Source organism: Peromyscus maniculatus, chromosome 3 (genome assembly GCF_049852395.1).
Source record: "Peromyscus maniculatus bairdii isolate BWxNUB_F1_BW_parent chromosome 3, HU_Pman_BW_mat_3.1, whole genome shotgun sequence".
In the NCBI taxonomy this organism is placed as follows: domain Eukaryota; kingdom Metazoa; phylum Chordata; class Mammalia; order Rodentia; family Cricetidae; genus Peromyscus; species Peromyscus maniculatus.
In genome coordinates, this window is record NC_134854.1 from 156282848 (window position 1) to 156307693 (window position 24846).

The 24846-nt window shown below is 44.7% G+C and overlaps 1 protein-coding gene across 1 annotated transcript in view; it reads right to left on the bottom strand.

The window, feature by feature from the left end:
- Positions 1-24846, bottom strand: part of Grin2b (glutamate ionotropic receptor NMDA type subunit 2B) — a 668532-nt gene that overhangs the window by 169336 nt on the left and 474350 nt on the right. The window contains exon 17 of the mRNA XM_076568099.1: positions 22758-23356. Within this exon, the coding sequence (XP_076424214.1) occupies positions 22758-23356 (599 nt within the window). The remainder of the gene's footprint in view (positions 1-22757; positions 23357-24846) is intronic.

Genomic DNA, 24846 nt, shown 5'->3' on the forward strand with positions numbered 1-24846 from the left:
AGCCAAGACACATTTTGTCTGACAGGTGCTATAATTCATCCGGAAGTATAGCTGCTGCTTTCCATGTGTTATCATATTTGTAATCTAAGAGCCAACTTTGATTGTTCAAGCCTGTGTTAGCACTAGATGGGCCATTACCAACTCCCAAACTATTCCACATTCTCTAGCTGTCTTTGTGAACCCAAAATTCTGGTCCGTGTTCCTTCATATTCACGTTTGGAGTATTTACCAAAGGCTTCCCCTCCTCTATCTCTGTCTATCTCTCTGTCTCTCTATAGATCTCTATTTCTGTCTCTCTGTCTCTGTTTGTCTCTCTATCTCTGTTTCTGTCTATGTCTCTCTATCTCTCTCTATCTCTGTCTCTGTCTCTCTTCTCTCTGTCTCTATCTCTGTCTCTGTCTCTGACTCTGTGTGTGTATCTGTCTGTCTGTAAAAAACAAAACCCAGAGAGGATAAACGACCTAATTTAAAGCTACACAATTAGAAGAACTAGAAGTCAATTTCTAATTCCACCAGTTTGCCTAGTCATCCTGATCCACCTCCAAAAAGAGTGCTTTCTTCCTTTTGATCTTCTAATTTTGTTTGTTTAAATGCTTTGATATAGGGGTATTGAGTAGTCAGGGTAGTTTTGAACTTGCGATGTATCCAAGGCTGCCTTTGAGCTCCTAATCTTCCTGCCTCCATCTCCCATGACTGAGAGGTCAGGCATGTGCCACCACACCCAACTTTGTTCCTCTAATCTTATGTCGTTCTCTGCCTGTCCTAGATTTGGATAATAATCAAGATTTCCAAGGCCAGATAACTCAAGGGCCAGGAGTAATTTATTCACGGAGAGACAATCTTAGAGGAGCAGGGAAGGACTTGCTATTATGGAGAAAGCTGAAGAGGGAGGGAGAGATCAACTTTCAGAGGAAAGAGAAACACAGAAGTACAGGAAACAGGCTGAGAAGACTTCCAGAAGAGAGATGGCTGAAGTGATGGAGGATGGATTTGGAGAAGGCAATACTCTGGTCTGCTAGAGGATTCACTTTTCTGTTGAAGGGAACTAAGCTACAGGAGAAGGGAGAGACCGAGAGAAACCAGGAGTAGGGTGGGCGAGACAAAGAGGAAGACATATGGGGAGGGGGGTGGGAGGAGACGAACCAGGAGGAGAAGAACATGCTCTGCAGCAGCAACACTGTTGGAAACATCAGAGCCGCCCCCAGAAACAAAATGCCAGCATCTCTGGGCAGAACTGAAATTGTCAGCACACGCATCTTTGCTCTGAGAAATACTCACTTTTTTTTTTCTTTTCAAGATGATTCCTTATTTCAACATCAGTAAAAACTTCCAATAGAAACTGGGATGGCTTCACCCTGCCATCACTGGCCCCTTCTCTGGCCTCCCTATTCAGATCCCATAGCAAGGGAAATTCAAGAACGAATATGAGTCTAGATTTCATAGAAACTTACATCTTACAAAATGATAACGGAAGAAATGCATTCCCCCAGAAGAAGCGAGGCAAATATCATCTTTAATGATCATACTTTCTAAATATAATTTTCCACTCACTTCTCAGTTATTAATGTCAATAGGAACAGAGGAAGTGCCATAAAGCAAGTAATATTAGATAGTAACAGCAAAGCTGACTGTGTTTTAAACACTCTTTTCATGGGCCCTCTGCAAGGAGTTTCAGGTTTATTCTCACTTAGCAGGTAACAAGAGCAGTGAGATAAGGTTAGTGTTACCTCTGATTGACAGCTGCAGAAGCAGGTTCACAGAGGTTAGGTAACTGGCCACAGACACTTGGCAAACTGTTTCAGGGACCAGGATGGTGAGGGATCCTATACAAAGGGCTTCTAATCATTTTAGCCAACAATTGAATGTTAAACTCCTTCCCCATGAACTTTTTTCTTGTACCTGGTGACTGGGGATTGCTTTAAAACCTTTTGGTCCCTTTGATTTCTTCTTTATATTATTTAAACAAATAAGATGATCAGCAATTGGGCACTGCCTAATTTAAGAACCATAAACAATCAAACCTTGGTTAATGATGGCTGCGGAAAACAGAAGAAAATTAAGACTGCACATGAGCCCACATGTCTGTCTCAGGTACCACACTGAATACCACTGCCCCTCCCCCTTTTCCCTACTGGCTTCTGAAAGCTACCTCAATTCAGCTGACCATCACAGTCTTGCATCCTGCCTCCTTCAGGCCTGTGTCTTTTGCCTGACAGTGTCCCTACTCTTTCCCTCCCACAGTCGTGGGTGCTAAGTTTGATTCACACCTCCCTCTTCTCTGCATGCTGTCCTGAGAGAGCTCTTCTCTTAGCTAGGCATCCGACAGTTGTACCGACTCAATGCTGATGAATATCAAATCTGGAAGTTCACTTTCATAGCTGTAGGCATTACAAGATACCCTTAGGAGCATGTCCAGCCTCAGCTCAGAATCGGCTGCATCTCCTGGGAAAATGGGCTCCTGTGTCAACAACTCAACTCCCCTCCTCCCCTCCGTGTGTCCCCTATTGGTAATCTAAGAGCTTGCTTTGATTGTTCAAGCTGGTGTTAACACTACACAGGACACTGCCGGATTTTAAAGTAATTCCACATTCTCTAACTATGTTTGTGACCCCCAGCTGTTCCTTGTTTCTTCACATTTGGAATATTTACCAAAGAGCTAGCTCTCTCCCTCTCTCTCCCTCTCCCTCTCCCTCTCCCTCTCCTCTCTCCCTCTCCTCTCTCCCTCTCCCTCCCTCCCTCTTACCTCTCTCTATAAAAACCAAGACCTAGAGGGAATAAATGACTTGATTTAAAGCTACACAATTTGAACAATTGGAAGCCAGTTCCCAGGATGCTTCCTCTCCAGTATAGCCTATTGTCTTCGAAAAGAACAAGGCTCTTTCACTGTGACCCCATACTCATTTGTCTTCTCTTCTCTTCAGTTCCATTAAGATACGTTGATCACAACGTAACCTTCTCTGTCAAGTTTTGAGGCTAAATCATTGTTCATATGATTATTCCCACTTTGAGAAACGTCAGCTTCTCAGATATTTATATTGTGCATTCTTTGAAGTCTAGGTCGAATACCACTGCTTCCACTTTCTTCAAAATGTTCCAGGTTATATAACTTCAGCCAATACAGGCAAGTCTTCCTCTGTAGCACAGAAGTCATATCACCCTCTGAAGCACTTCATCACGCTCTATCTCTCTCACCTTCCCTCAACATGATTGTGTAGGCTGACTTTGCTTCTTGAACTGAACTTGACTTGTGAAGTAAATTCAATTGTATCTTCCCTATTGTGTTGTTCTTTACACTGCGGACAGCTCTGGGCTAGAGTAGACACTTCACCATTTGTTTAAAATGTAAAGAATCTAAGAATAGAAGCTGACAAGTCTTTAGTAATATGCATCAAAAACCCAAAGGAAATCAAGTCCATAGATAATGCAAAGCTTAATTTCACAATTAGCTTAAATGAACTCACTTATTCAACAAATGCGTACTGAAGGCTTGCTCTAAGCATCCTCCTGATGTGGAGCCAACCATCCAGGCAGAGGAAGACCCAGGTATGTAAAGGTTAATCAGGGTTGTAGGTGAAATGAAAAGAGGTGGACAGATCTGAGGTATGTTCAGATAGAGACAGAGGAAAATGCTAAAACTGATGGAAGGGAATGGGGGAGAGGGAGAAATCAAAGATGACATGCGCACCCCTAACACAGGCAATGCAAGGACAGCATGCTAGTCCCTGAAGTGGAGAAACATAGCAGAGACTCATGAGGTCTTCCATGAAAATTCAGTCCTCAGAAGGCTGAACACGTCCATGGCTAGAACTGTCTCAGATGACGCTGACACCAGGCCACTGAAGGCCTGTTTCATCACATCACCCTGCTTGTCTACAGCTGGAGTTTTTCAAAAAGTCAAAGCTCCTCCACAAGAGAGATCCGAGACGAGGACTGTGCGGCAAAAGAGCTCAGGTCGGCACCCAGTAACAAACCAAATAACTGCACCTTAGTGTTTGCTGGGGCAGGAAGGACAGAAGATGAACCCTTCAATCAAAGAAAATCAAATCTGGCTGATTTATTTTCATTTATCAAGTGAATCAAAAGCGTGGCTGAGAAAAGAACTAAAACCATTTCAAGGAAAGAGTGCACCCAGTGCCACAGACACAAGACATGGCCTTACACTGAGGCCCTTAACCTTCGTTCCCCTCCGGGTGTGTGGTCAACTGCTGCTGTATAGTCCTGTGATCTGAATCACTGTGAACTGAGGTGCCTGCTCAAGCCTCCTCACTGTGCTCCGTTCAAGGAAACAGCCCCCGCTTCCTATTATGAGAGTCAAAGAAGTTCAGAATTAGAAGAAATGGAAGGACCCACTCTTCCAGATTCATTCTTTCCAAGCAAACACCTCTCCAGTGATACTCTGAGGAGATTAGAGAAGGTGTATGACTCGCCTGCCCTAAGTAACTCCACTGAGGTATCACTAAGCTGGGGAAACGCCACCCTCCCCTACCTCCTGATGAGCCACTTTCCACCACAAGGCATTGACTGGATGATAAATGAAGAGAGGTGTGCCTGGGAGCGTCCCTTCTGAGGTCAGGCTGATACGGATGCCGGGCAGGCGATTACCAAGCCAAGTTTGGGTTTTCTAAGTGACATCACCATTGGTCCTTCATCTGGGTAAAATGATCCAAGTGAAACGTGAAACATTCCAATGGACAGTGTGTAAGATGATTCTGTGATATGAATGAGAACACAGAGAAGCTTGTTACAGAATCTAGGCACAGGCTAATGAACGTAGTAAGGATGAAAGTGGAGAGGAGTGTGACTTCACTTAGGGCCACTGTGCAGGAATGATGAGAGTCTGACCGCTATATATACAAAAGGAGAGAAGGGCAGAGAGGAATTACTTCCAAGCACATGATAGTAATGATAAGGTATAAGGCCGTGCCATGTGATCACTCTCTTACAAAACAAAGGCTGAAAATTCAAAGCCTACATTTTCCTATGGGTGAATCTGCAAAATCACCTTCACACATGAAAGAGAGCTCATTTAATCTTTCCAGAGAGTGATAAGCTTTCCACTCCACAGGCACAAACCTGCCCTTTCATTTCTCTACTGCTCCATCTATACACGGTTCTACCCCTTCCCTGCTGAACTCTCAGCTACCGGCAGATTCTGGGGGTGAGACCGTTATTGTCTTCAGTTATATATCCAATAGGGAACCCACCAGGCTCCCATGGCTAGTTCCAAACCTGTGATCACACAGGCAGCCCTAGTTAAAATCAGTGTGTCATAGAACAAAATGAAAAGATGTAAATGTGGGAGAGCAAGAATGGGGGATGGAAGAGGTAAGAGGGAGATCAAAAGTGTTCAGAATGCATTATCGACATGTATGGAATTGTCAAAGAATTAAACTTAATTAAAATGGTGGCACCTATCATGCACTGAGACCATGATATAAAAATGAGTGAGATGTTCCAATCCATCAATATTCCCACATGCATTTTCAGTTTGACCTGTGTGCACACCACATTGCTACAATAGAGGGATAAATGAAGGAGAAAGAGAACACAGACAGAAGGCATGGCATTGGCCCTTTGTCAGAGACGGCTTCATAGAGGAGGACACACTTGTGTTAAGTCTTAAAGGACAGTCCCATCCTTCCCTAGGGATAAAAAGAAAGGGGCAGGAATGACGGCAGCTGGTGCAAGTGTGGGGAGCCGCAGATTACTGTGTTCAGAGAGTGGCTGCCCGTGTCCTGCATGCCAGCTGATGTTACAAGATCTCCTGCAGTGTATGTTGAGGGAAGCAGGAGATATGGAGGGATGTGACGGCTAAATAAGATCAGTCCAATCAGCAAGGGCAGGTCCCATGTCCCTGAGGCTTGCTGAAGACTCTAGGCCTCCTTGTTCATGGAAGGGAGCCACCAGAGATTTTTGGGGAAATGAGTTTTCATCTCTAGATATCCAATTCTCTATTATGTACAGCACACTAAATGATTTGATTCAATAAGGCAGAGGCTACAACGTCTTCCTCCTCCAGATTTGGTCTGAGAAGATGACTGTAGTCCTGTCACAGTCTCCTTCTACAAAAGTGAAGCTCCCAAGTTGATGGGTTTTCATCATCAGCTTCCTGGAAAGGCATCACTGGGATTTAAGCCATGCTTTTGGAATTGGTATCTGAGCAGGACCTAGTTCTCTCCTTATCCTTTGTGAGAAAATGAAGAACACATTTGAGGAATTTTTGAGCATGCGTCCCTTCTGGAGAACAACCTTTTTTCCTTGAGTTACACTCACAGGAGCAAGGTTTTCTCTCTCCCATAGCACACTGCTGCCAGGTTAAAGCATACCGTTCTCCTGGCAAGAGGGAGGCTGCTCCCCCCGCAGCAGCCTCCATGGCTCCTGCAATCTGGACTAAAGGCATGTTCTGGGATCCTGCCATCAGGGGCTTTGTGCCTGGGCACTGAGAGCTACATCTTGACCTTGTTCATGCCTGTCATATCTCCCCCATCAGTGAGATCCCGTTCCTTTATGTCTCCTGTCAAATTCTTTTCTTTTTTATAGACACATTAGTTGCTTACTAATAACCAAAATGACTGATTTCGACAGCTGTTACAGCCATGTAAGTAGGCTCCCTTCCCAGGACTCAGAAGGAATGGAAGATACAAGATTTTTTTTTTCCAAATTCTGGAAATAATAAATAAGCAAGTCTGGGAATGACAGACTGACAGCAAGTATGTCCTTTACACAAGACCCAAAAGATATGGGAGACTGAATCCATGCTGTAGAAAAAAAAAAAAAAAAAACATTCGTTCCCTAGTCCTCCAAGCACCGAGACCCAGAACTATCATGGTCCAAGGCAAAGAGAGAAAAGAGATGGCAGGTGACCACTTGATGGTCAAACACACCCTCTGCCCCTCCAGGATGACCCTTTCTGGGTCACCCTCTTTGACTGAACACACAAGCGTGGAAGTGCGGAGGGAATTGTGAGGCGCTCTGGGCAGGTTAAGTATCATGACTCCTCTCCTTCCTGCATGACTTGCATAACACCACTACCGAAGGGCCAGCATAGCGTGAGCCTCAGATCACACCAGGCAGGAGGACAATCATGTCAGCCAGGAAAGAGAGCTATGAAGTGCAAGAGACATCAAAGAACGGTCACAGGCTCCAAGCTACTAAGCTACACGGCCCCATAACGGTTTGAGAGTGCACTGTGGCTGCTGTCCCCTTTTCAACCATCTTTAACCTCCAATGAAGAACGTGTGTGGATGGATATAAAATCCAGAAATGCTATAAGCAAACTGCTAAATACATAATTCTGCTTGCAGCACCTGGCATCAAGTAGCGTGTAAAATAGGAATTCAACTGTCTGCCTGTGTAAGATATTTTTCTATCAAACCTCAAGAAGCCAGCTGAATATTAGAATATGCTACACAAGAAATGCCTGGTTGGTTCCAAAAGGAGAGCAAGCACTGTAAAGCAATTAATAAATGCTATTTACGAGTGGTGATTAGCTCGTTTCTCAAGGTATGTTATTGGTGAAGGGATGCGGGAAAGCGCATACAACCACCCTGATTTGGATTCTGGATTTGAAGAACAAGGACTCCAGATTCACCCCCTTTTACTCATTCCATAAAGTTAAAATCTGATGGACTTGAGGATCTGATGCAAAAATCCTGCCTATTTCAGCCAGCTATCTCTGTGATACATGTGGGGGAGATGACTGGGTAGGTGGAAGCTAGGTTAAATCCAACGGCAACAACCACCTAATGATCCCTCTGCAGTAAGTGTGCCTGGAGGCTCTGCCATGATTCTCTCCTACAAATCACACAGAACTAACAAGAATAATGCAGTGTTTCTTTTCTTTGTCTTCTTATTCTTTGGTGAAACATGACGTCTCCCCGAGCCTTTAATCAGACACTTGGCATTTGCCTGTTCTGCAAATGCAATATTCCTTAATTGTGTTTCTTAATATAATTACAGCACTGTGCTTTGGCCTTGCTGGTTCACAAAACCATGCCAAGCCTGAGCCCAGTCAGAACCACAAAAATTTCAATGCCATACATTATAGAAGTGCCTCCCAGTCCCTGCTACTATGGGATCAGAACCAATGTAACTACCTTTCCCAAAGGAGGGGTGGTTGGAGCGGGGTAGAGGACAGACATCTCACTGTTTCCTTACTGTGGTCCCCACCGTATTTATTCCTCATTTAAAATGCTCTTTTCCCTTTTCTTCTATAGCACTTCAGTCTGCAATTCCATTAAATATAATAACAGTGTAGTAATACAAAGAACATCATTTTCTAACACTAAAAACTTCCATTTTAAAGCTACTTGTGTGCTCCAACATTTAGAAAAGCATCAATTTCTCATCGAGGCCAGGACACACATCATATTGGAAGCTTTAAAGTTCAGTGATTTTTGTGCCTGTAGTCTGTATACGGGTTGAACTGAAGACAGTTTAAAATCAATCCATCCTGATGTTCATGCTGCCAACCACACTGGCAGAAACTCATCTCTCTGCATAAAATAGACCCAGAGTGTCAGCTAGAGGAATAAAAACCACGAGAGGATCAAGATCACCACTCATGAGATAAACGTTCATGGCCTGTACCCTTTCCAGAATTTCAGGTACACAACACTAGCAACAGTTACAAATTTTAGATTGGCCTTCCAGAGAGAATCAAAGAAAAGGATTCTTTCATGAGCACCAGATTCCAAATCCATGCAAATGCCTGATCATTTTACTCTGTCCTGTTCATCTGGATCACGCAAAGGACAGCAAGGTGGTCCCAAGCTCAGGGCTGCCTGCCGTGTGGAAACAACCTCCGAGCTCTAATGCACATCAGTCCCCAAGCCCTTACCCCTTTCCAGTCCTTCTGAGTTAGACTTTGGGCTAGATCGGGCCCTGGTTCTGTACAGGGTTTCATCCATCTTCCTAAGTTCTTTCACGCAGTTGGCAACAAGAAGCATCGATATGAGGATTCAAACACAGGGAACAGAAAACAGAAATGACAGCAGGAAGTCAGCCTGTCAACACTTCCCCAGGGCTGTTGACTCATTACCAGGTGCTAACAGTTTAAAAGACTCCTCTATCTGAAAAAGAATGTAAGCTGCTCCCAATCTCAGCAAGTCTCCCTTGCTTGGTGTACAGCACTGGCCACCACTCTCCACCACCAGCTCCTGCTACCCTACACTGCTCTACAAATAGTTGTGGGCTGCAAATCTCCCACCAGCTACCCTGTGCCTGCTTTGTAGCACACAGTAGGCACCAGCCTGTTACTTATGACTGATGAGACGGACAGATGTGCGAAAAGCTGAGCCCTTGGAGAAAGGCTCAGGACGTCCCTGAATTCTATTCGCCCCGGGTGGGTTCCTTTGGGGAGCTGGGCTAACTGGGGAAGGAAGCGCGTCCCTAAGGATTGTGCCGCTAGAGGCCGCTCTGAGCCAGATTCTCGCTTAAATCTGTTCTGAGGGGAAATCGCATCAGAGGGAAGAAGCGCTGAGTAGCACCGGGAGTCATGGCAACACCATGGCTCCTATTTTTAAACTTGTGGGTGAGTGAGCACACCAAGTGTGCGTGTATGTGCGTGGGGGGAGGGATTGGGATGCATCTCGGAGGAATATTCTCTCATGCACGAGTTTTCAGGGGCTAATAATCTGTGATCAGGAGGTCAACGAATTAAACTGGAACTTTGGATTTAAGACTGTCTGTTTTCTCCTTAACTTCACTACTTTGGTCTCAGTCACAAAAGACCTTTTAGGTCCTCTATCAGAAGCACTAGAAAATTCTGGATAGCTTCAGTCAGCCTCTTTTTGAATGCCGATCTGGGTTCCTTCCGCCTATTTTGCCAGCCTCTTGGGTGATTCACTTTGTGTTGCCCGAAGAGTAAGTCTAAGCCTACAAATTAAAGGAATCTTTTTGAGGATGCTCCATTCCTCCTGAGGCCAATCAAAGTTGATGCTGAATGGCATTTGTATCTTCCAGAACCCAGCTCAAATTTCAGTCTATAAACGGGAGTTCAAACACCTACTGCATATGCTATCCAGTGAAACAAGGAAATGTCATTTTGTGACATGGAGACAATTGGCCCCCACCTGTCAGCTCTCTTTCATCCCCAGCAGCATCCTCCCACCTCCGTTTTCCTCCAGTATCTGGCTGTATCTACACCTCAAACAAGTCTAAACTTATCTGTCAAAAATGAACAGTGGCCCTGGAGGACATTTGTAAACCAAGACAGAGGTCAAGGTCTTGTTTTGTCTTACCACATTATCCATGACAGCATTTTCAATGTTCCTCTAACCTCTCTGAGCCTCAACAGATTCCAGAATAGAACCTTTGCATCCTCTTTCATTACAAGATTCTCAGGTGTGCGGTGATCATGTATGGTTTTCCACATGTGGGATAAAGAAATCAGGAACACACAGGGGCAGGTTAAAAAAGATGCATCATCCTTCCTTGTGTGAAAAGGAAGATGCTCAAAGCATCACAGGAAAGCATCCTTGGTGACAATCAGCATCCCCAGGATCAGTGTGGACATCTTTAACTTCCACATACTAGATGTCACTCCCAGGCTCACTCTGGGTCTATCATGGTCTAGCAGAGGTGTGTGTGTGTGTGTGTGTGTGTGTGTGTGTGTGTGTGTGTGTGTGTATACATGCATACATGCAAGTGTGTGGGTGCTGTGGAATAATCCTCTTGTACACTGTAAAGATTTGTCACTCGAATTGGTTTAATAAAACACTGATTGGCCAGTAGCCAGGCACGAAGTATAGACAGGATGACCAAACTAAGAATGCTGGGAAGAGGAAGGCGGAGTCAGGAGTCGACAGCCAGATACAGAGGGAGCAAGATGAGAATGCCATGCTGAGAAAAGGTACCAAGCCACGTGGCTAAACATAGATAAGAATTATGGGTTAATTTAAGTGTAAGAGCTAGTTAGTAATAAGCCTGAGCTCCTGGCTCAATATTAAGCCTCTGAGTCAATTATTTGGGAAGTGGCTGCTGGGTATTTGGGAATTCCTGGGGGGGACAGAAACTTCCATTACCTATGAGTGTGTGTGTAAGTGTGTGAGTGTGTTCATTTGTGTGAGTGTGGGCACATTCATGTGGAAATTAGAGTATATCTTTGGTTGTCAGTCCTCACTACCTTGTTTGAGGCACAGTCTCTTGTCGCCTGCTGCATATGAGCTGGACAGGGAATTTCCTGAGATTCTCCTGTCCCCACCTTCCATCCTACCAAAGGAGTGCTGGGATTTCAGACACACACTACTGCCCCCAGCATTGTACGGGTCCTTGGGATTTGAACTCTGCACAGCAAGTACTCTACACATCAAACCATCTGCCCAGCACAAGGGAGAAAATTCTTGATTCTAACCTACTCTGTCCTGTGGTTTAATGCTGTGTTCATCCGCATCAAAGTCCTTCACATTTGAGTCAGCCTTGCAGGAAGGAAGTAGTCCAAGGCGGATGGACAACCCAGGGACTAGCACCTCAGACATTTGTGCAATGTGGGGTTGAAACTCCATGTGCAAGTCAAGTGTGAACGTGACCGACTCCGCTGGATCTCCAATTTTACCTGAGAAAATGGAGGCAGTAAGGCCTTGGGCAGTACTCTCCAGATTAAATGATTCTGTACAGAGCACTTGGCACATAGTAGTCATTCAATAGCCTTTTTTAAAAAGTAATTTTTCGCCGGGCGGTGGTGGCGCACGCCTTTAATCCCAGCACTCGGGAGGCAGAGGCAGGCGGATCTCTGTGAGTTCGAGGCCAGCCTGGTCTCCAAAGCGAGTTCCAGGAAAGGCGCAAAGCTACACAGAGAAACCCTGTCTCGAAAAACCAAAAAAAAAAAAAAAAAAAAAAAAAAAGTAATTTTTCTAAATTGCTGAAGCTCAGTATTTTTAAGTACCAAGCCTCTTTTTTCTCCCCGCTGATTATAGGAAGTCTTTTAATGGAAATTTTATAAAAGTAAGATAGAGCTCTTGGGCTCCTGAAACCAAGGCTAATCAATATAATTTAAGTCTCCATTGATGACTTCACAATGACTCTACTGTTGTGCTACATGGAGATCATTTATAGTTCCGGATGTATTTGAGCTTTCCTCCACATGGTCTTCCCACTGTGCTTTTCAAGGTCCTTTGCTGGGTTTCCCTATTAACCTCTCCGTTCCAACAGTCCTTTATTAATGCTGTCAGCTGGCCTACCTGATCCCCAGCACTGTTTCTGTTATTCCTAAACGGCTGTGTTCTGGGAAGTCACGTAAACTGGCATGTCAGAGACTACTCATTGCCTAGCAAAAAGGTGTTCTTGATGCTCTCAGTTCACAGAACTTCGATCGCTGTCTTTAACCTGAGCATATTGCTATCCTGGGTAGCAATTGAACTACTCAGTTGTCCTTGGAGCTGGTTGAGACTACAGACTGATTTCTGGACGATGAGTTGCAAGTGAAGTGTGGTAATTCCAGGAATCCCCTAAAAAGAGAAGAACTTGTCTTTCTGCCTTCTCACATTAACCTACTGTCTGAGTCTGGAGCTCTGGCAGCCAGCTTGGGCAGAAGATGAAGGCCACACCCAGAAGGGAACTAGCAGGAACTGGGTCTGGGAAGTCACAAAGCTACCATGCAGTTCTGGACAGGTACCTGAATATGATAATTGTTTTGCTTAAATTGGGTTATGGACACTGTACACAAGCTTCAACTTGCTGTCAGCGATGTTAGTTCAAAGTGGTTTCTGCTTTCCTCATTGGTTATCTCTAGACAGAAGAGGTTGTTGAATATGTGACCTCCCCCCACACATTGTCACCAAATAAGGGACCACGTCAGTGTGTGAAAACATAGGAGATGTGGCACCGGAGGGATGCAGATGATGGTCCTGTATATCCTGTGGAGTCAGTATTTTCACTAATAATCTATATCACACTCATCTATCACACACACACACACACACACACACACACACACACACACACTTTCTAATTTTCCTATCTACATAGACAATAATAAGCAAGAATGTATCCCACTACTCAAGCCCATGTTATAATTAATTACATTCTGATGGCCTTCTATTGTGCTATGTACCTAGCTTAAGCAAAGTACCTGGCATACTTTTGTTCAAAGAGAAAAAGGAGAGAAATAATAAGTGGAAGAAAAATATAAAGTAAAACAAGACATCTATGCCTTATTGGGAATGTATAAAGCAACTTGGTCACTGAGTTTTCTCCCCACCCCTTTTTTCTTCCAGTGCTGGGACTGAACCCAGAGCCTTGTGCAAAAGTTCTACCACTTAGCTGTATATCCCCAGCCCAAGCATCTTCTTTTTTGACCAAACACCAAAAGGCTTTGGTCATCTAACTACTATCTTATAGTCATCAAGACTTAAAAACTAGAATCAAATAAGAAAGGAGCTACTCTGTTGAGATTCACTGGAGTGGGAATGAATTCTAAAAGAGTTACTTCGAATTCTATTCCATGGTCAACACAGTCTTAGCAATAGGAAGAAGTAGGTAATAATACTATTTTACCTACTTCTCTTGATGATGCTCAACTTCATTTGACACATGCACACACATATGCTCACTGCACATGCAATGGTCACATGACTCTGGGTGCGTACATGCAGGACTTGCACAAATGGTCAGTCATGAGTACAGAAAGCCTTCAAAGCCCTTCAATGAAGAGCAGCTAAAAGGAGTAGAAGGGCAGTAAAAGATCAATGAACAGCACACCCTCTAGAGAAAAAAAAAAAGATGAGAGAGGATAAAGGAAGAAGGGGTGGGTGTGAAGCGGTGCTGAATGAGGAGAGGCAGCCCCCGGCCGGCTGCTGCTGCTGGAAGCTGGACAAGAGCGAACAGACTTGGGCAGCAGGGAGCTCTAATCTGTCACCAGCAGTTCCTCCATGTGTGACCAGCCTACCCAGCTTGGGGACTGGTGCCAGGCCGGGTGTGTTCACCCTCCAGACACTGCCAGAAGATGATGTGCCACTATAAAAAAAAAAAAATTGAAAGCCCAGGAAAGGTTCCTTGCATGCAGCTTGTACCAACCTACTGCTTCCTTGGTTTCTACCCAAGCAGTATCCACACAGCACTTAGCAGCCATCCTGATAGTTCATTTTTTCCAAATCCCTATCAGGCACATCAGGTACTAATGAACCATCTCTAGGACATGACCATCTATGCCCCACTGTCTGTACCATCAGAGAGGAAGCAAAGAGGAAGTCTGAAATCACTATTTGCCTAAAACACACAAGATCTCCTATGGCTGCAAAGGCTACAAGCCTACCACTACTCACAAATGTTTACCCAGCTAACCTTGACCTGCTGGGGTCCAGCCCTCACTCAGTTTCCAGCCCATGTCTATAGCTATAAATGACAGTCACTTAGTTTCCTAGAAACCCCCACCCAGCCATCTTTATCCTCTGGTGGGAAGAGAGAGCAGACAGAAAAACAGCTCCCACGCAATCTCTGAATAATGCCAGCTTCAGTTCTCATTAAATGTGAATGCCTAGTCTGGGTTAAGAAGCAGAGGAACAGCAGGTGTCATTGGGGTGCAGTCAGGTCAGGGCAAAAGTTAACAGTCAACGTGGGATCCTGGGTCAAGCAAGTAACAGGCTAACACTGGCACTGCCCCGGCCATCAAGACCCCTAGGTTCTGGGCCTGCCAGCCTCTAATGGTTAATGACCTATTGGAATCTATTCTCCAGTTCATAAGGTGCATCTTTGCACCATTCACAAGAAGACACAGATGGAGACAGGCTGGATTAGATTAGTACCAGTCATGCAAAGGGAGGCAGGCTTTCCACAAAGCTTCATACTGTGCCGCACAGGAGGGGCTGTGCTGCAGGCCACCAGACAGATGAAGCCCAGACCAGTTGTAGCTGGAGGTCCCTGGAGGTCCCCGGGTTTCAGGTTTCTTAAAAATATATAATGGTTAAAAATTCCAACACTCAGCAGGCAGAGGCAGGTGGATCACTATGAGTTTGAGGCCAGCCTGTTCTACATAGTAAGTTCTAGGCCAGTTATTTTTGCTATTTGTTCTCTCTCTCTCTCTCTCTCTCTCTCTCTCTCTCTCTCTCTCTCTCTCTCTCTCTCTCTCTCTCTCTCTCTCAATAATGGTTCCTATCTTCACTCATGCTCTTACCTAGTATGCATTCATCTTGCTTATCATCTACTATTCTAGGAATACAAGCATTAATTGAAGACAAAACATGAGGAATTTGAAATTGACTAGAAAATGAAAGTTAGGAAAATTGTTCAAGACAAGCTGTAGACAGGTTGTCTGTTAAGTGTCATGGAGGGAAACAGGAGTAGAAAGGGACAGGTGATGCTAGGGAAAGTGGGAAGGACAGGACACACTTTTAAACTTAGTGATCAGTGGGTATTTCTTGAGGACATTGGCTTCAGGGCTGTTCTATGAGTCGAATAGCATGATTCCAAGTCCGCAATGAGAACACTCATGTTGCCTGGCTGGTGCACACTGTATTTCAGTGCACAGGATGCCTCCCCTCTTAGCCCATCCCATGGCTTCTAACTCTGCACTTTCAGAGACAGAATCTCTCTGCTAAGTGAGACCTGCTTATTCCACCAAGAGACACTGCCTTTCTGTGCTTCTGTTTCCTCTCCCAGAGTGTTCTATTCCTTCCCATAGGTGGGGTAGCATTGTATCTTCCTATAGAACACAATGTCCTTGCTCCATTGTTCTCAGTGAAGTAAAACCTTTGCCCTACTTACCTTCCTCTTCACCTTGACCCTCTTATAAGTCACTTTTTAGAGAAAGAGAAAGGACAGAATGAAGGCAAGAAATGGAAGAGGAAGAGAGAAATAAATAAATTCCACTAGGCCATGGGTAAATTTTAAATTTTGCAAATATACCATAGAATGAAATAATGATCAAGGAAATAAGTATGTAAGGGCCTGGATATTAAGCATTAGTGGATACCTAGGAGAAAACAAACAATCACTTTGGACTGGAGAGATGGATCAGCAGTTAAGAGCATTTCCTTTCCTTGCAGAGATCTGGAGTTTGGTTCCTAGTATTGATGCCATGTGGCTAACAATGTCTTGTAACTTCAGCTCCAAGGGATCTAATGCCCTCTTCTGGCTTCCTTAGGTACCTGCACTCATGCACAAACCCCACATATAGACAGACACACATGCAATCATATAATTAAATTTAAAAAATTACTTGACTGGAATAACCATTTATGTGTGTAAGATCAGGGGAATAATAGACTAGAGAAAATAATAATTTAAACAATCATTACATCCAATTATTCTTCACATCTGCTTTGTCGTGCCTCCAATATAAGCATTGAATATATCCTTTAGGATAGTAATAGATCCTTCAGTCCGTTCTCCAGTTTATATGCCCTCTTAAACCACTGAGTAGATAGTCTCCCTTCTGGTATACACAGGTAGTTCTTGCTTTTCAAAACATTTCATATGAAAATGCTTCCTTTAGAATCCTTTGTGCCTTTGTTTGACAAGGTTAAGGACCACTACAGCAGCTCCTCCACTTATAACTACACATTCATATAAACTTCCACCTGGTTAACATGTGGACTGGATTAAGTTGTATAAACTGAATACATATGTTTGCCTTACTGTGAATCTGCCTATGCTTCATGCTCAGTGGACACTTAATAGCAACTAAAATGGAAATGACCAATCAGCTCTTGTTCATACTGTGTAAATCTAATGGTTTCAATTCTTTGTTTATTTCTTAACTTCCCAGCACTTTCCAGGCCAAGAGAGTCAAGTGGGCATCCCCTGAGAACAACCAACTAACACAGTGATTCCAAAAAAACTGGGCATCCACCTCAAGGTTGCAGGAAGATTCTATTCATCACAGCTCAGTTAATAAGGACCTAACAGTACAACTTTCTTCATATCTCTTAACTCAAGTCACTATCCTCCATTCCCCCCCACCCCATGGCCAGGCCAGGAAGAGTCCAATCCTTTTGCTATGGCATCATTCACTGAGAAGGAACAACATAGGGAGAGTGTAGAACCAGTGTTGAATAGGAACTCTGAAGACACTGGGGAAAAATCATTAGGCAAGATTCATAAGAGGATGGCTATATTAAGATCCATCTATCTCAAATAGCATCTGCTCTTTCTCCACATTCCACACGCTGCTGAGCAAAGAGAGCAGAAGCACTGGGTTCTTGGGATTTAAAAAGAACACAGAAGTACATGGCAGGTGCACCATCACTTGGGTGACAGAAATGGACCATCAGTGCATTAGCCATGAACTCTCCCTGGGGAAGGGTAAAGGAAGAAATATAGACCCGTGCCTACTAGTAGCTGGCAATTCTTCTCCAGCTCAGGAACGTCAGATAGGATTAAAAGAATGAAGCTAGTCACTTTCTTCCAAATGTTTCAGATGACCTGATATCAAAACATTTGCAGACTGTTCTCAGTAGAGGATCCATCACTAGCCACAAGAAATTCTCCAGCTCTTTCAATCAAATGAATTTCCCAGTTGGAATAAATCCCTCTCAGCATGCCTTGCATTATGACAGGGTATTGTACGGTATTTACTAATAAGATATAAATGGATGTGACATGGTTCCAAAGAAAATTAGTTCTTATTAATGTACAAATTAGAGTTGTTAGATTAGCAAGTGAAAAGCCAGGAGGCCTGTTAAACTTGAATTTCATATAAATAACAACTATTCTTTCAGCAGAAGTACATCCTGTGTGGTATTTGAGATGGACGTACACCAAGATCATATGGTCCTTGTTTGTTCAGATTTCACTGAGCTCTTTTGCTTTTTTGCTTTATTTGTGATTTTTGAGACAGGGTCTCACTAGATAACCTAGGTTGACCTCAAACAGTCCCGTTTCACCCTCCTGAGTTCTGGGATTAAAGACATGACCCATCATGCTTGATTTGTGTGTGTAGATAGGCAGGGAGATGGGAGATGGAGGAAGGGAGGGAAGGAGAAAGGAGAGAGGGAGAGGGAGAGGGAGAGGGAGAGGGAGAGGGAGAGGGAGAGGGAGAGGGAGAGGGAGAGGGAGAGAGAGAGAGAGAGAGAGAGAGAGAGAGAGAGAGAGAGAGAGAGAGAGAGAAATAGTGAAACTCTCCAATGAATCCAAAGCCTCTCCAGAAATAACCACCAGATCTCCAGCTAGTATCTTATGTGTTTAAATTACTATTTGATAAATACCATTTATATGGAGATCTGAAATGATGTAAGGGTCCTCTCTGGGGATCATTTTTTAAAACTCTTCTTGGATTTCTAAATACTTGAATCATAAGTATGCATCTGTCTTTGAGATTCAAGCCCATCAGATAATCCTCCCTCCCTCTCCCCCACCTCTGTAGTGCGTGCTATGTGTGTGTGTGCATGTTCATGCATATGTGCTGTGTATACAGGTACATCCGCACATACTTATATACATGTGTAGAGTCCAGACATCAACATCAGTAGTCTCTCTCCATCACTCCCATAGTTTTTGAGGCTGGTTCTTCCCCTGGATCTGGGGCTCTGATTTGGCATGACTAGCTGTCCCGCACGCCACAGGATTCTCCCATCTCTGCCTCCCCAGTGTTAGGATTACAGGCACACACTGCCATGTCTGGTCTTCCTCATGGGTGTTAGGGATCCAAACTAACACTTTACTGAATGAGCCATCTCCCTCGTCCCTCATATAATCTTATTCTGGCTCAAGAACTCGGGATGGAGGAACTTACCACACATGGGAAGAAGGCCGCAATCTGGCCGGATATAAACAAGACCTCTGCTTCCCCTATACTTCAGGAGGACAGAGCTTATAGGTGAGAAGTTCCCTGTCTCCATTCCTAACATCCTCTGGCATCTGGGATGAACCTACCTCCCAGAATCCTCCAGGGGAACCTACCTTCCTGGGCTGTGGTTGAGAAAGGAGCAGCCTGCCCAAGGGACCTTCTTCCTCACAAAACAGCCAACCATTTGCAGCTATTTCATTTGCAAAGGTTTCCTGCTGTGGCTAAGCAGTGAGGCCACTTGGTTTGTTATTTAAAAGAGTGACCCTAATGAGACCAGAGCTCTGAAGAGGAGCAAGTCTTATTTCAGCCAGTGAGAAGAACTAAGACAAAGAGTGCCTAATTGAATCCCTAGGAGGTCTCCAGACATCCATGCCTGGTGACAGTACCTCAGGCCTGGGGATACCTCTTTATAAGTCCCAGCTGGTTAAGCCAAGCCTTTCTGAACTTGTTTAAAATGATCTACTAAAATATCCCTAGCAGAGACTTCGAATTGGAGCTAAGAGCCACCAAAGGCTATACTTGCAAGGAAAGGAAAAGTGCAGACATGGAGAGGAGCGAAGGATTCAGTGTATGGACGAGGAGAGCCTGGGGACAGTTATCTAGCCAGCAAGGAGACAGGGAAGGAACGTTGGAGACTGAGGCAAGAGAACACATCCACCAAGTAGAGAAGCAGAGAGGGCAGGCCGAAGCCACTGCCTGAGTAACACATTGAAAGCATCAGATGACAGTGGACCCTGTCTGCTCTCCTCCTGCTGCTCTTTCTTCTCCTCCTCCCTGGAGCCTGCAGCTTTGTGAACAATCTCCACTGTGTAGTCCCTGCCTGGTTGCTTTGGGTTGGCGACACTTGAGGCAGTGGAAAGACAATCTGTGGCTCGTTAGTTTGTTGTTTTTCAGGGGGTGATATTTTTGAGACAAGATCGTCTTATACTGTAGTCTAGGCTAGTCTGGAACCCACTGTGAAGCCAAAGTTGGCCTCAAACTGGCACCATGAAGTCAGAGTATCCTCCAGAGTGACATTGGCCCATCCTGACTTAGCTATAAGGAAAGAGTGCAATTGAGAGCTGGGGAGATAACACAAGGCCTCTCAGACCCAAGAGATGCTGAACAAAGGTTAAAGCAATGGTGGGCTGAGGGTGTGGACAGAGCCCATGCTCCAGAGGTGACATTTACACTCTAGTGTAAGATGAACTAAGCCAGAAATAATTTACCTGAAGGTTGCTGTTTACCCTGGGGGAAGGTTTTAGACAAAAGTGGGCAAGCTTGAACTGCATTTACAGGCTTACCCTTACGTTCCCTTGATTTGTGCTGTTCGACAGATGTTTTGGTCTCAGTAGTCCTTGGCCTTTAGCTTTGGTTTTAATCAGCAAATACTTGGGAAGCTAACGTGAATCAGTGTGAACTGAACACTAAAAATAACAGAAGAGTGCATGGGTCTACGGAGCCGACTCAACAGGAAGGTTTCTCACCTTGGAATGAACAGCCGGCCTGCCACCCCCTCTCTGTAGAGTGGATGTGTACTCAGACCTGGAGGACCCAACTCACCTCTTTCCTTGTGCCACACGCTGTGTTGGAATAAGGACAGAGAAATGAAAAGGGCGGAAAGCTGCTGCTTGCTCTCCTAGAGCTTTTTTTAAAAGGTACCTTAATTAGGAAAGCATGAGATTTAGTGGAGGCATGTAATGGGGATGTCAGTCCAAGGCTTAAGATTATCTTCCCAGGGGAAGTCATGACCACGGAAACCTAAGAATGACTAGCACTGGGCAGGTGGAGGACATGTGCATATGTTTATTGGTGGCAGAGGACCTGCCAGGGAGTGTTCAAAACAGAGTGAGGAGGCCTGGAGTCGTAGTTCAGGTGGCAGAGGGTTTGCTGAGCATGCCTGAAGCCCTGGACTTGATCCCCAGCACCACATACACATAAACTGGATATGGGGGTATACAGCTGTAGTCCAAGCAAGGAGTCAGGGTGATCGGGAGTTTAAGATCATCGTCCCTGGACTACATTACAAATTCCAGCCTGGGGTACCCGATGGAACCCAATGACAAAGAGGAGATTTGGAAGTGAGAGAGACTGCAGTATTTTTTATAAAAAAACAAACAGAGTGTCTTCTGCACTCTAGGAAGGTCATGTTGATGGGAGAGAAGGCATGAGGCAGTTTTGCAGAGACAGGCAGGGCCCATGCTGTGTAAAACTTTATAAACCACATTAAGGAGATGGTTCCTTATTAGAGCAGCAATAAAAAGCCATTGGAAAGCATTAAGCAGGCAGGTGATGAAATCCCATTCCATTGTAGATCACTCTGGATGCAACACAGATTGCAAAGAAGCAGAAGTGGGTGCAGGGGAGGCCTGCTGCAACATAAAGAAGGTGTGCTGGAGTGCTGCAGGGAAGAGGAAGACCCAGCAATGGCATTCCAGAGACGCTGGGAGACTTCAGTCCATGGGAAACAGCACCCTGGCTGTGAGAGACCAGCGACACACAGCACTAAGGAGATCTTGGAATTTTAATTTCATTAATCTACTAATAGGATACATCCCAGATATATAAATTTAGTTAAAAGATTGAAACAGAGTGATAAATGAGATGAAGAGTTCAGCTTTGCAGACATGAGTTCCCAATAGCCATGGTATCAAAAGAAATGTCTTATCCAGTTTAAAATGCAAACTGAGACTCAGGGCTGGTGGTACAGGCCTGTAATCCCAGCTACTTAGGAGGCTGGGGTGAAACAACTTCAAATGCTGTCTGTGCTACAGAGAGAAATCAAAGCCAGTCCAGGCAACTTAGTTAGACCACGACTCAAAATAAAAGCAAAAAGTGTGTGTGTGAGCTGAGGCTATAGCTCAGTAGTACAACACGTGGCTCACACAGGACCCTAGGTTCAATTCCTAGTATATAAAAAAATGTATCAAATATGAACCTGGGGTGAGGGTGTGACCAGAGACATATCTCAGGGAATATGAAGACATTGAGCCCAAGGCCAGTAGTATAGAAATGAGCAGCTCTCAGACAAAGACCCAAAATGAAAGAAGAATGTACCAAGGAGCCCAAGATGGGGAAACCTGAGAGAAATCGGGGTCAACCAGGACCCTCTGTGCCATCAAGGGATGGTGGGAGAGCAGAGCTCACAGCAAGAGGATATTGGGGTTGAATGGTCACAGTCATGGCCACATTACAGCTGCTTTTCATCTGAACTCTAAATTAAAAGCTTTGTTTTGAGATAGTTGATCTACGTCCCTCCAGAGGTTAAATACGGATAGTCATGCACCTTCAGCAAAGGTGGTTTAACTTTCTCAGGGTGCATTCTAGTATTTTATTACAAGCTGGACGGCAGGTGCCTGAGGACGCAGTGTTTCTGGAGAACGTTCTGTATGTCCTATTTAAACAGTTCAAAATAAATCTTTAAGTGGGTTGTTCAAAGCCTACTGGTGAACAAAGAGAGTAGAGTAAAATATGAAAACTCTTATACCACCGTCTAGCACACAGTAAGTGCTCCGTAAATGAGAGCTCCGTGTGTGTGTGTGTGTGTGTGTGTGTGTGTGTGTGTGTGTGCAAATGAGAGTGTGTGTGTATGTGTGTGTATGTTGGTGTGTATGTGAGTGAGAGAGAGACAGAGATAGAGACAGAGAGAGAGAGATAGAGGGGGGAGGGAGGGAGAGACAGACAGAGAGACAGACACAGAAAGAGAGAGAGACAGGGTTTTATGTAGGCCAAGCGGGCTAGCTTCACGATAAGGATAACTTTGAACTTCAGATCCTCTTGCCCTATGTACCACCGCACCAAGTTTTATGTGGTGGTGGGGCTAGAACCCAGGGCTTTGTATATGCTAGGCAAGCACTCTACAGCTGATTTGCTGTTTCCAAGATAAGAACACAAAGAACAGGGTTGAACTGAAATGCTCTCCGACCATGACCAGGTGCCATTTCAAGGCTGGCCTTCAGCCTGTTGCCATCCCGAACCACCCTCCCCTGGTCCTGCACCTCCATCCCCCCCTCTCCTGGTCCTCTCCATGTGCTCGGCAGCACTGCCCCACACTTACCTATTCAGCATGTTCGACTGGTAGATCCTCTTCTCGTGGGTGTTGTAACAACTGCTCTTGGGCTCAGGGATGAAACTGTGTTCGGACAGCATGTCGGAAGCAGCAGTGGTGATGATGGCAATCCCATCTCTCACTCTGGCAGGAAGGCCATAGTCCCATTCATCATAGGACACAGAGATAAGCCCAGTGGGGAACTCGGAGGGCACCGTGTCTGTATCCCCCGCCACCAGACTGGGCACGATCCATGTGTAGCCATAGCCCGTCAGCCCGACCGAGTTAGCTACCTCAAATATGTAGGTGGCCTCCTCCTTCGTGCAATAGAGAAGGATGATGGGGCTCTGGAGTTTCTTCAGCTGGTTCTGGATCTTCGAGTCGCCGTCGTCTAGAGACATGTCTAGCAGGAGGACTTCCTCCAGCTCCCAGCCCACGAAACTGTTCTCGATAGTACTGCGGATCTTGTTCACAAAGTCCTGGTAGCCAGGGAAGTAGGTGGTGACGATGGAAAAGATGTACCAGTCGTATTCTTCCATGATGTTGAGCATGACAGAAGCTTGCTGCTCAATGGATGGGCCGAACTGGAAGAACATGGAGGACTCATCCTAGAGGGGTCAAAGTGGAAGAAAAAGAGAGAAACAGAAAGATCAAACAAAGACAGCCGTGGGGATTCTGAATCAACGCGATACAGAAGTTCAGGTTCATCGTTTTTTTCATAGAATTTTTCATTTTCAAATTTTTCAGTTAAAAAAAATTGAATGTTTTTTTGAATTTCAAGCACTTATAATAAATTCATTCCTAAGAGTATTTCCAGGCATTTGGGAAAGGAAACAGCATCGGTCTATGAGTCTTTCTGTCTGAACTCTTCAGGGTCTTAGCTTAAGACAGCTCCTCAGAAGGAAACACATTGATATTTACACAGTAGAACATCAAATAATCCAAAAGTGGAGAGAAGAGTCCAAGGCCTCATGCCAGTCAGGTGAGTTGCCCACATGCACACAGACACACACAAACACACACGCACGCACACGTACCATTTCTCGAGGACTTTAAATTTCTGGGTGTGTAGATTTATATTATTCAGCACCAGAATGAATAAACTAAGGTACCATGGGTCCACCCTTAGGCTTGTCTACATGGCTGGTGTAAGCAACACTGACACACAATGGACCTGATACTTGGCTATTAGAAACCAAAGAGAATATAAAGGTGTTAGTAACACAAGCCCTACAGTACTAGAGATTGAAGCCAGGGTCTCACATGCCATGCTTTACCACTGAGTCCCTCCTCCTTTCCACCAAAAAAAAAAAAATGGCCAATATGGGTTCTCACTTGGTTTTCCAGGCTGGACCTAGACTCACTCTATAGTTTCAGCAGGATTTGAATCTGGAATCTTCCTGCTTTGGGCTTCTGAAGAGCTGAAATGACAGGTTTGTATCACCAGGGCACACCTACTAGCATTCTCAATTAACCTAGCTTATTCTCTAACTGTTGCTCTGATAACAAGATCCACCACTTAGAGCAAGGTTCAAACAGCACCTCTAAACCAAATATTCAATACCGGTAGCTAAACTCTTCATGTGGCGTGCTTGATTTCAGAGCAACCTACAGCAGAGGGCTTGTTTCCTAACCCATAATGCCACAGGTCTCAGACTCATCTGTGTACTACACAGACACACACATGCACACACACACACACACACACACACACACACACACACACACACACACACACACACGGAGCCATTTCTGAGCATCTTGTTTTCCTCCCTTTCCTTTTGAAGGAGAAGCCATTTTGAATTCCTCCCATTTTAAGCTGCACTTTACCTGCTGTTTTGCCACGTCAAAGCCTGTAGTTCAGCTCCACCTTATAGCTACAAGAATCTGAACACACAGAATGAATACCCTCTCAGCCTGTCCCTAATCCATTTCCCTGATTTGTTTCTGGGTTTCTGGTAATGGAGTCACTTTTCTCAGTTTGTGTCCCACCTTCCATCTGAGGGCTTCTGCCCATTTTGAAATAGCTAACACAATTGCATCTCTCTTCAAAGGACATTTCCTCCCCACTCCCAACAACCTGGTCTTTAAAGTATAG